This window comes from Peromyscus eremicus, chromosome 16_21 (genome assembly GCF_949786415.1).
Source record: "Peromyscus eremicus chromosome 16_21, PerEre_H2_v1, whole genome shotgun sequence".
Lineage (NCBI taxonomy): Eukaryota > Metazoa > Chordata > Mammalia > Rodentia > Cricetidae > Peromyscus > Peromyscus eremicus.
In genome coordinates this window covers 34459751-34471140 of record NC_081432.1, presented here as the reverse complement: position 1 = coordinate 34471140, position 11390 = coordinate 34459751, and the positions used below count along the sequence as shown (strand labels likewise).

Genomic DNA, 11390 nt, shown 5'->3' with positions numbered 1-11390 from the left:
TGGGAAACGTCCCCCACAGGTGCCTGTATTTGAACCCTTGGTCCCAGCTGATGTGTTGTTTGGGAGGCTATGGAACTTTTAGGAGGTGCAACCTTGCTGAGAAGTAAGTCACTGGGGGTGGGCTTTGGGGTTTATAGTCTCCTATTATCTCCTTTTACTTCAGTGTTCAGTCCAAATGTGACCTGTGAGCTTTCCAGCCCTGCCACTGTGCTAAGACTTTACCTTCTCTCCCACGATGGACTCTCTTGGGAACTGTAAGCTAAAGTAAACTCTTTCTTCCTGAACTTGCTCTTGGTTGTGATGTTTTTGTCACAGCAACAGAAAAGTGACTAATACACACTAAGTGGATGAAAAAAATTTTCTTTTAGGGGCTAGAGATGTCATTTTACACGACATCCCCATTCTCAACTGAAAAGATAAAGAAGATAGAAAACAGAAGGGTTGTTTCGAATTGGGGAGATGCAGTGGAAGTAGACGGGGCTTCGGTTCATGGCTCACGCTCCAGCTGAATGCTGGAAGCCAGGGAGAGAGGAGGGAAGTCCAATGTGTTACAGCCATGCCAATATAAAGGGAGTGCCAAGGGAGTCAACGAGGCCCCCCATAGAAAACACCAGACTGTGTATGACCCTACCCGGTCATCTCACTGTTTCCAGATCATCAGAGTTGGAAGCTGCAGTGATAAACGCAGAGTCTGTGCCCTGTGCATCAATGTTAAGACTTAAATCCTCTTTCCCTCTAAAATTCATACATTGAAGCCCCGATCCCCAAGAGGATGGTGTATGGAGATGGGGACCCCTGGGAGATTGATTTAGAAGAGGTCATGACTGTGGGGTGAGCATGTCTGAAGTGAGATGAGCGTCCTTTAAAGGAGTGAGGAGATCAGAATGTTCCCCTTCCTTTTGCCTTTTGTGGCCTGCAAGTCACCAAGAGTGGGATCTGTCTGCACTTCATCTGGAATGTCCGAGCCTCCAGAACAGTGAAAAACAAACTGCTTTGGGTAAGCCTCCCAGGCTATCGTGATTTATTCCACTACCCCAGGCAGAGTAAGAGAGAAATTGGCACTGAGATTGCTGCTGAATTAAATACTTAAAAAAGTGGGAGCAGCTATAGAAATAGGTAACGAGGATGGAGGAGTTGTGGGGTGCCTACAAGAAATATGGACACTATAGGCAGTTCTAGTGAGGGTTCAGGAAACAGAGTGAGCTGTAGAGACATCTCTGTCATCTTAGAGAATAGACCACAAAGATTGGGGCCTGGAGAGATGGCTCAGGGCTAAAAGCATCTGCTGTTCTTGCAGAGTATCTGGGTTCAGTTCCCAGCACCCACATGATGGCTCCACTTCCAGAGGATCTGACACCCTCTTCTGGCCCTCAAGGACACTTACACATACATATGTGGGTGCACAGACATACTCAGGCATGCACGAGTGCGTGCATATGTGTGTGTGCGTGTGTGTGTATGTGTGCACACACACACATCTTTTAAAGAAAAGAGCAAAATATTAGTAGGAGAGAAAGTGGTGTAAAGGCCATTCTGGGGTGGTCTCAGAAAGACCTTAGGAACACATTGTTGAAAAGAAGACATTGTACAGAGTGGTAAAGAACCTGGTTGGAGTGTACTGTGTTGGTGTTTTGGGTCGCAAGCAGAACTTGCAAGTGAAGAAATCAAGTATTTCACTGAGATTTCTGGGCAGTGTGCTGGAGGAGTGGTGTGGCTTTTTCCTGACTAGGTATACAGACAGCTCCCAACTTAGGATACTTTGGCTTTTTTTTGCTTTCTGATGGTGTGAAACCAATATGCATTCAGTGGAAATTGTATTTTGAAATGTAGTCCTTTCCCCCAGACTAGCAATCGGCAATGCTGAGCAGCAACAGTGAGCTGTCAGTGTGCTGTGTTGCTAAGCAACCGTGCCCATGGGTTAAGGTGCTCGATACATCTTTGACTCAGACTTCATTGGGAAGTAACCACTGCAAATTGAGGACCATCTGTGCGATAAAATGTGAGCACAGAGAAGGGAGTTCGAGGCTTAGTTATTAAGCAAAAGGGTACCAGAATATGAAGGCTCTGAACATTCTCAGTCTGTCAGGATGGCAAGGAATGGGAGACTAAATGGAGACAGAATCTGATGGTGTGGCTCCTCAACCATGACAAATGAGTGTGGGTGTAAACCATGATCCTGAAATTGCTCATCTCTACAGAAGCTGTGATGGCCATTCTTGGTTGTCACCTTGACTACATCTGGAATGAACTAAACCCCAAGCAGCTGGATACACCCGTGAAGGATTTTTTTTTTTTAAATTAAATCATCTGAAGTGGGAAGACTTACTTTTAATTCAGGTCTTTTGAGGTGGAAAGATCCATCTTCAATCTGGGCCACACCTGCTGCAGACAGCCTATATAAAGGGCATGGAAGAAGGAAGCTTTTGCCCTTTGCCTGCTTGCTCTTTCTGGCAAGTCCATTCCTTGGATGGCATTAGAGCCTGCTTCTTCAGGACTCAGTTATATCCTGAAGATCATCTGAGACATCCAGCCTCGTGTACTCAACAACTTCTGGGGCCTTGCATTGGTAAGACAACCACAGCTTGCAAGCCATCCTAGGAAATGCCATCTATGTATTTATTTACTCTATCAGTTCTGTTCCTGTAGAGAACTCTAATACAGAGGCCAGGAAGAGAGGCGAGAGTATTCCAGCAGAATGCTGCCTGCTGGCCCCAAAGGAAAGAGAAAATCTGGCAGAAGGGAAGAAGGCAGGGCTGCAAACACCCAGCATGCATTGGGACAAACAGGGTTCCACAGGCTCTTTTGGAGATCGGAGCTGCTTCTCTTTCTACAGCCTCAAGGGAACCAGGTGAGGCTGCCAACACCAGAGGGCAGGACCAGGGTCTAGCGGAGTCTGGGCACCTTCCAGAGCTTTAAGCTGAAGGTGAAGGATCAAGCCCAAGGGATGGTAGGGTCCACTGCAGAGCTGTGAGCGTGAGTCTACTACCCAATGGGTCTAGAAGGTGGATCTGCTGCCTCCTTCCTGCAAAGGATGGCTTCTGAACCGTGAGACCCAGTGTCTGTTCAGGTGGGCTGATGAAAAGGCTGAGGGCAGACAGGCTTGGCAGTGTGGGCAACCGCAGCCCCAACTGTAATGAATCTGTCAGTGGTTCAAGGGACACGAGGAGAGGGATTGCCTCCTTGAATGAAGAGGAAGAGGAATGTGATTTTGAAGATAAGAAGGGCCTTCCAAGACTTGGGAGAAGGGTATCGGGCTAAGCCTCTCTGGGGAGGCTGGTTGTCTGGGATCAGGTGTGTGGAGGTGGGCCTGTTCCAGAAGTACTGTGGTAGAAATATTTACTTGTTTGGCAAAGTATGTTAGGAAAATAACCAGAATGCCAGAACAGAGGGAAAGAGAAAAAAACCAAAGCAACCCGGTCAGCCACAGGAGAGAAAATGCCGCTTTAATCAAGACTAACTTGAAGGCCTTAACTCCACACACACTATTAACACTGTTGCCTGTCAAAAGCAGGAAAGAGGTCATGGACCAGCAGTTCAGGTCTGAAGTGGTTTTATGAAAGCTTTGCCAAAACTTCATTAAAAATAACCCAATGTCATGTTCTTGGCATGTCGGTCGGCCAGGAAAGGCTGAGCCTCTTTCCAGTCTACAGCCCCATCTCTGTTCTCAGCCCGCAGCCCTCAGGAACTACTGTGGCCCTGCAGCCCCCTCTCCACTGGTCAGATTTGGCACACATTTTAAATTTTATTTTACTTTCACATTTACATGTTCAGGAAGGCTTTTTGAGACTAAAGGAGGACTGTGGTCTTTAGGAAAAGCTAGCACAATTTCACCCGGCCCTGGGCAGATGTGTATGTGCCAGGGACTCCCTCAGGGAGACCATTCTGTCATCTTTAGCAGCGCGTTGCTGCCCATTGGCAGCCAACATGGCTGCTGGGGCTTTCTTCTTGCCCGGGCTGGCCTCAATGCCTGGATGACATGTTGCCAGAACTGGCTTCACCCGAGATTTTATTGCTGATGAATCTGGTTAGCCGACGCGTGGTCTTTGAGTCCAGAATGGTGGCACTATTAGAACCAGGGCTGGAGGATCCTGTCTGTCGACATGTGTGGACATGGCAGTGTGTAAACAGCACTGGATTCTGCAATGCGGGCATGACGTGCCTGCCTGTTGTCAGCAGGGGCTTGTATCCTTTCAGGACAGTGAGGTTCATGGAGGGGACAGGTGGAAAAGCCCCCGCTGCTCACTCCAAGGGCAGTCCAAGATAAAAGCAGGAGCCAAGACGAAGGCACCCAATTCCAACAGCAGCCTGAGTTCCCAGGACCGTCCAGTTCTTTCTTCCCTGTGCCAAGTTCCAAGTCCCCAAAGATGTCCCTACATACCCCCCTCACTTGCCAGAAGGGTATCTCTTCTGTAGAATGAAACAGATGCTTATAGGGTCAGAGGACCTGAGGGGGAAAAAAAAAAGGGCTAGCCTGGAACTTGAAAGGACAGACTGCTCAAATGGTTCTGTGACTATCACCACCAAATGTCACTGGGCCTCACGCTCGAGGAACATATATGATCTGCGTCAGTGGCTATAGTTGTGCCGAGATGGAAGAGAGAGGCATCATTCTGACTTAGATTTGAGCCTGCATGGGCCCCAGTAACTTCTGCAACCATTCAGCATCTCCATCTCTCTTGAAAGTGCTGGGTTTGTACAATCCACAGGTCGCGGGCGACACCATCCAGCCACTGGTTAGCTGCTAGTGCCATTGGAAGGGAACAGCTCCTAACACTGTATCCTCAGGGTCTGCCCACCGGTCTGCAAACAGTCTTTCTTAACCTCTCATGGGTTAAGAAAGGATCAATGGCTAGTGACCTAATGATACAGGTTCGGGCTGGGGCACAGGGTGGGGGTGGGGGGGGCTCAGAGCATCTGACATCCAAGCTCAGATAATCAGAGCCCAACACCATCTGTTCACAGAACTATGGGGATGATGGAGAAAGTCTCATATCTGTGCTCAGACCTCCACCTCGTCAGCCCCTGATCTAGCAGGAATTCACGGGCCCTGTGCATTAATTTAGCAAAAAATCTGGTTTCTGATACCCAAAGAGCTTGAAGTCCCCTTCAAAACGCGCATACAGGCGCCGGATGTCTCGTTTGCTGATGCCCAGGAAGTAGTGTTCCACTTTAGTTCTATTGTACAAGGTGATGCCTGGAGGGATGGTGGGGTATGACACCAGGTGGTCTATGCCAGCTTCCTTCAGGATGTACGGGGCATCCTCCTCCAGGGTTTCATGGTGTCCGATCACACTGTACTTGATCTCACAGGGCGCACAGAGTTCTACGTAGGTCACCCAGTGGATGATATGGTCCCCAAACTGAAGGTCTAACCATCTGCGGTTTGGGTCACCCAGGTAGCGCACAAAATCTTCAAACTGGATCCCCCGGGTCTCTGTTCGGTCCTTCCGGTACTTCCTGATAATGCCAGGGGCGATCTCATGCCTGTACCAAGGCTCAAAGCGCGGATTGTGCACGAACTTATCCTTAAAGGCCGAAATCAGTCTTTCGAAGGGATCTCTCACAATAAAGAACTTGAAGTATGTTTTCAATCTGAGGAAAGACAAATAAGAGATGAAACTGATGCTCTGGGAGGGTGGAGAGGGCAGGAGCAGGGCAACACCAGGCTGGGCCCTGTGGAAGGTATGTCCCATACACGGTGGACACTGTGTACTGTGCACTCAACACTGCGATCAACCCATTCTACAGGTGAGGAAACAGAGACCTAAAAAACCCAAACTGGGCTAGAGAGATGGCCCAGTGGTTAAGAGCATTGGCAGCTCTTCCAGGGGTTCTGAGTTCAATTCTCAGCAACCATATGGTGGCTTACAGCCATCTATAATGGGATCTGATGCCCTCTTTTGGCGTGCAGGTGTACATGCAGATAGAGTACCATAGACATAAAAGAAGTAAATCTTAAAAAATTAATGTGTAGCCGGGCGGTGGTGGCGCACGCCTTTAATCCCAGCACTCGAGAGGCAGAGGCAGGTGGATCTCTGTGAGTTCGAGGCCAGCCTGGTCTACAAAGTGAGTTCCAGGAAAGGCACAAAACTGCACATAGAAACCCTGTCTCAAAAAAAACCAAAAAAAAAAAAATTAATGTGTGAGCACATAAAAAGGAAAGAAAGAAGGAAGGAAAGAAGGAAGGAAGGGAGGAAGGAAGGAAGGAAGGAAGGAAGGAAAGAAAGAAAGAAAGAAAGAAAGAAAGAAAGAAAGAAAGAAAGAAAGAAAGAAAGAAAGAAAGGAAACCCAAACTGCTCAAAGCTCTTGCATTCATCCTCTGGGACTGATGAGAAACTGTTTAATCAAGGGTTTGTTTTATTTTCCTAATTCAAAACTTCAAAAACTTTTACAAGTTTTGTTCCTGAGCAGGAAATCACAAGGACTAGATCTGTGAGTTGGTATTAACCGAGGCCAGAGACTTATTTTATGGGCATAGCTTTAAAGAGGGCACCTCAAGCTGCCGGAGGGGATCAAACTAAGAGGAAAGAATGGGAAGAAGGACTGGAAGCCAGGCTGTACACTTCCAACAGGGAAGGCACCCAGGCGAGCTGCCCCCGGGGGGCTGCAGCAGAGCAGGGCACGGGCTTGAAGCGCTTGTGACGGTGCAGACGGCGACAAGAAGGACAGTGATGACCCTGTATCTGTGGCCATACTATGCTCACAGTGCGCTTACCTGAAAGCCAGAAACTGCTGTCCACGACCTGCCTATCTTAACTCATGGGACCTCACAAAGCCCCGTGAAGAAGCGCTTAGAGCCCAGGAGGACAGTCCACACCCAGGACGACGTCTGACCAAAGTTTGTAGAGTGGTGACGACTGAGTCACCCAAGGCCAGTGGCAATAAAAAAACAAAGGGCTGAAAGCCAGGAGGGCCCAGCCCAGGCTCCACCTGGCCCTGAGGGGCAGCTCTTGTATTCTGACCCCTTCAGTGCGGCTCTCTGAAGTCACTTCACTGCGAAATGGGAGTGCTTTCTCACTCATTAGCTGTTGACTCTACTGCTGCCACAGTCACGGAGGCTCGTCTCCTGCACCCCCTGTGATGGGACCTGCTCACACGACCGCCCCAGCGGGAAGCACGTGCAGAAGTGGGCACGGTGCCTTGGCAAAGTGCACAGCACTTTCTTTATAACGGAGGAATGATCCTCTTTGGTAAGGAATCCATAAAACTTAACAAAACCCAAAGTGCTGTCCACTTCTGGCAATAAGCTGATGCCCACCTTAATGGCCTCTGTGACAAGGCTGGGAAAGGTATTCTGAAATTCTCAGGAGGGCTGCCGAGCTGTAGGGAGCAGGACACACTGAGGACACCGTTGGCCGCTGCACGCCAACCCAAAACGGTTGACCTCACAGTCTTTGGAGCCGAGTGGCTCACGCTGCAAGGACAAACCGAGCCTGGGTGGGGCTTTGCTGGAAGAGCTTTTGCCCTCCCTCTTCCCCGCTGAAGAAGCTGCCCTTACCGCTTCTGAATTCCCGTTTTGCTGAAGGAGGAGAGGCGCGGAAGGCCATTTTTCTCGTGGTCGTGGACCACGTTTTCGGGGATCTCTTCAATGGAAGAAAACGCTCCTGGGGGAAACAAGGGGAAACAAGTGCATGAACTGCCTCAGCATGACCTTTACAGGAGTGCATGTCAGGATTATGTCCTTGATTACGTCACTAGCCGTGACAGCATCCCAGCCTAAAAAGCAGGCCGGCCCTCTGTGCCCTCTCTTTTTCCATACTCTCTCCTTCCATATTCTCTCTTCCCTCTGCGTGGTGTCTCTCTCTCTCTCTCTCTCTCTCTCTCTCTCTCTCTCTCTCTCTCTCTCTCTCTCTCTCTCTCCAAATAAAGCCCTAGAAAGGTAACCATGGCTCATGACTCTTCCGTCACCGATACATCTAGCACTCTCCTCTGTCGGCACGGCCGCCGTGGGCGGCAGCCAGCACCATGAGCACCACCGCTTAACCAACAATGCATCTATGTCGTCTCAGGCCTCATAACCTCCACAGCACACAGGAGAAGCCCACCCTCAATGTCCACGCGTGCACCTTTGGATTCCAGCCGTTTCTGCTGGAAGGAGAAACAGGAGCTGCTTTTCCTTCCTATCCATCAGCTAACGGGAAGAAAGAAGGTTATGTAGGGGATGGGGAAGGAAACAGACCGAATATTGACAGCACACAGCCCCGGTACTGTACCTCGAGGCTAAATCTTCCCTAAAAAAAAAATGAAAGAGCTTGTTCTCCTCTGAGATGACAGGAGATGCTGGAGGGGCATGACACGGAGCGCAGTATCCACCTATGCCCACAGGACTGCCGAGTCCTCGTCTCCATGGCAGACTGTGCTCCTGCGGCACAACACTACTAGACCAATGGTGTTTCTCACAGAACACCATGGTAGCCCACCCGGCAAATGGCAAAGACATTTGGTGATGAGAAACCCTGGCTAAAGTTTGGGGATCAAAGGCAAGGAGGACTTAACCAAAGACGCAGTGGGACCGGGGGTGTTTGTAGGGAGTCTGGGGGCTGGACAGACTTTTCTTTTCCCTGTGTAGACAAATGGAAAGAAACGGTGATGGGACCCTGAGGGCTTAGCCAGCTTCTGTGAACTCTAAGGCCGTGTGCTGACTCTGTGCTGTGAAGCCTTGTGTCCCTGAGAGGAGGAAACTCTCCTGGGTCACTCGCGCAAGAGGCACAGCCTTCACTCATGTATTCATTTCTCCTCCAACTACTTATGCCCTAGCCCAGAGGACTGAAATGTGCCCAGGTTGGCACATTTGACCAAGATGAGGGTGTCAGGTCCAAAGGCAATTCCATCTCCCCAAATTCTGGCAGTTAGACAGAAGCCAGCATTCCTCAGGAACTTGTGGAGCACTTCCCCCACACTACCCTGATTCCTGACAGAGGGACAAATGGCTGTCTGTGGTGCCTACTAGCATACCAGAGAACATGCTGGCCTTCAGGCTCCTTTAGTGTCACAAGTGCCTGTTACACATTTCAGAGTCCATGCTGGCATCCTGGCTCTTCTCACCTTTTCCCCTGCCTTAAACTTCTCTAGCTCATGGGCTTCCCTTCCTCATAGCTACTCATTCTCCTTATAACCCTGCTATTTCAGCCATGCTCTCTCTCTCTCTGTCTCCCTCTCTTTGTCTCTCCGCCCTCGCCACCTCTGCTCTGCCCCTGCCTCTCTTATGACCAGGGTCAGTCTGCTGGCCATGTTCAGTCTGCTGCTTTCTGCTCTGGACTCCTCCAGATGCCTGTGGCTGTTTTCTCTCTCCTATCCACAATACCCACCTCCCCCTTAACCACATTATGGAACAGTCAGGGCATCAGTTTATACAAGAGGATGATGGAGGACCCAGGGCTTTGGATCTGGGCCTGGGCACACTGGGGATCAGCTGAGGATGCTCACTAGGACTTCCCAGCTTTATATGACCTGGCAAGCCCATGCCTATGCTTTTTAATTTTATTTGTTTTTTCTTTTCTTTTTTAGGAAATAAGGTTATATGAGTATACATTGTTTTAGAAATAAACAAGCTGACTTTCTCTACTAAACAAAGTAATGAGTTAGATAATAAAAGCCTTCTTAAAATAAGTTTAATTGCTTATTCTCGCTAAACATTTGATGGGTATTGATGTCAAGGGGGTTGTTTTCTTAAATAACTTGTAATGATACATGAAAACATAGCATGTGACTCCGAGAAACACAGTCTGTTGTGATCTTGTGAGGTGTTTTGACGCACACATTCACGTAGCTTACTTCCATCTCATCCTGCCGTTGTGAGTCAGGATGCTTCCCTCTGCCCCGGCCCATCTGGGAGCCTTTTCGGTGTGCTTTGTTTTCAACTTGATTTGTACGGAGCCTTGAGCTCCCACTAAAAAATCCAGCACACTGGCGCATTACTTCAGGAGCACACTCACTTTAACTGTGTATCCAGAGGATGAGGCCTTGTCCTTTCTGTCTGCCAGCTGACCTGGACAAAGGGCAAATGGCGGCCAGCGCTGGCCAGTGTTGCCAGGAGTGGGCTTGGGACCTGTGGGCATGATGCTGAACCACAAGAACCGGTCCCAAGGTACCTAGGGTGTGATTTCTGACCAGAAGCGCCCCTGCTTGGAACTCAGTCAGTTGGAGCTGAATTTTAATAGACAGAGCCTATAATTATTTTAGGTCAGTTTAGACTAATTGGGATTTAAATAAACCTGGTGTCTAAACAGAGTGGTGAATAATCGAATCCACATTGTATGAACTCATTTTTCTGTGATTTAATTTGTTCCCCAGTGAACATTAGATTTTCAGAAGCAAGCTAATGTGACACTTTGAGTCCACAGCAGACAAGGTGCAGCAGTTTCTGTCTACACAGCCAGGCACAGCAGACTTGGTCTACAAGTGAAGCTGCCTGAGGCCCGGGAGGCCGGAGTCTCCTCCCAGGCTCTGGCTGTGGGCCCTGTGACTACAGAATGCCTCAGGGAGTGTGGTGGCCGGGAATGAGAAGAAGGGCTGATGGGGGTGGATGATCTGAGTGAAGATGGTAAGTTATATCTGCGAAAACTCTGGAAATCCTGCTCTTGGCTCTGTGATCAAAGCATCTCAGGTGGCGCCACCAGTGGCTGGCTGGGATTGGAGCTCAGCAGCAGAACGCTTGCTGGGCACACACACAGCCCTGGGTTCCATGGCCAACAGTGTAAAACCAAAACAGAGTTAACCCCGCCAACTTTTAAAGAGAGCCTTCAGGAAGACTGTGGGTCTTTTCGAAAGAAACCATCGCCTCCTTGGATGCCACCGTCACCCATCACAGGTGGACCTCCCCCTATCCCCCGGACGCCATCACCCATCACAGGTGGACGTCCCCCCAACACTGTCACCCATCACAGGTGGATGTGCCCCCCCCACGCCACACGCACCGTTCAGGACGATCAGCACTTTCTTCCACTGGGTGTTGCCCACTTTGGGAGTCTGACAGAAAAGAATCTTGTGCTTGTCACAGACAAATATTCGGTCGAGGACGAACTTAGAGACCTCCGTGTGCGAGAGGTTCTTCAAGGCCTCTTCCCGGCAGGCGTTTCTGACAAGCTCCAGCCGCTCCAGATAAACTGGGGGCTGGTCAGGCCGGCCTTCCGAAAGCATCTTCCCAGTTGGCTGCCAGTGAGAGGGACAGAAGAGGCAGAGGGATCATGGGCATGCAGCAGAGGGGAACCTCTGAAGCCCCCTTCTCGTTTTCTCTCCATTTCTAGAGTGACGGCCACCATTCCCTGCCACTGCGCAGGGCCGTTCTCAGCCCCCTCTCCACTGCCTTGCCGAGTTCTAAAGATGGACGGCTGACAGGTGGCTCCTGTGACTTTCCTAGAAGGCTGACCCGATGGATGAATCGACAAGAT

At 49.7% G+C, this 11390-nt stretch overlaps 1 protein-coding gene across 1 annotated transcript in view; it reads right to left on the bottom strand.

Moving 5' to 3' along the window:
- Positions 1 to 3417: 3417 nt before the first annotated feature.
- The window catches only part of Chst10 (carbohydrate sulfotransferase 10), a 29086-nt gene continuing 21113 nt past the window's right edge, over positions 3418 to 11390 (bottom strand). The window contains exons 5-7 of the mRNA XM_059281579.1: positions 10917 to 11151; positions 7499 to 7604; positions 3418 to 5592 (exon numbers count right to left, since the gene is read on the bottom strand). Coding sequence (XP_059137562.1) covers positions 5055 to 5592; positions 7499 to 7604; positions 10917 to 11151 — 879 coding nt within the window. The 3' untranslated portion in view covers positions 3418 to 5054. The remainder of the gene's footprint in view (positions 5593 to 7498; positions 7605 to 10916; positions 11152 to 11390) is intronic.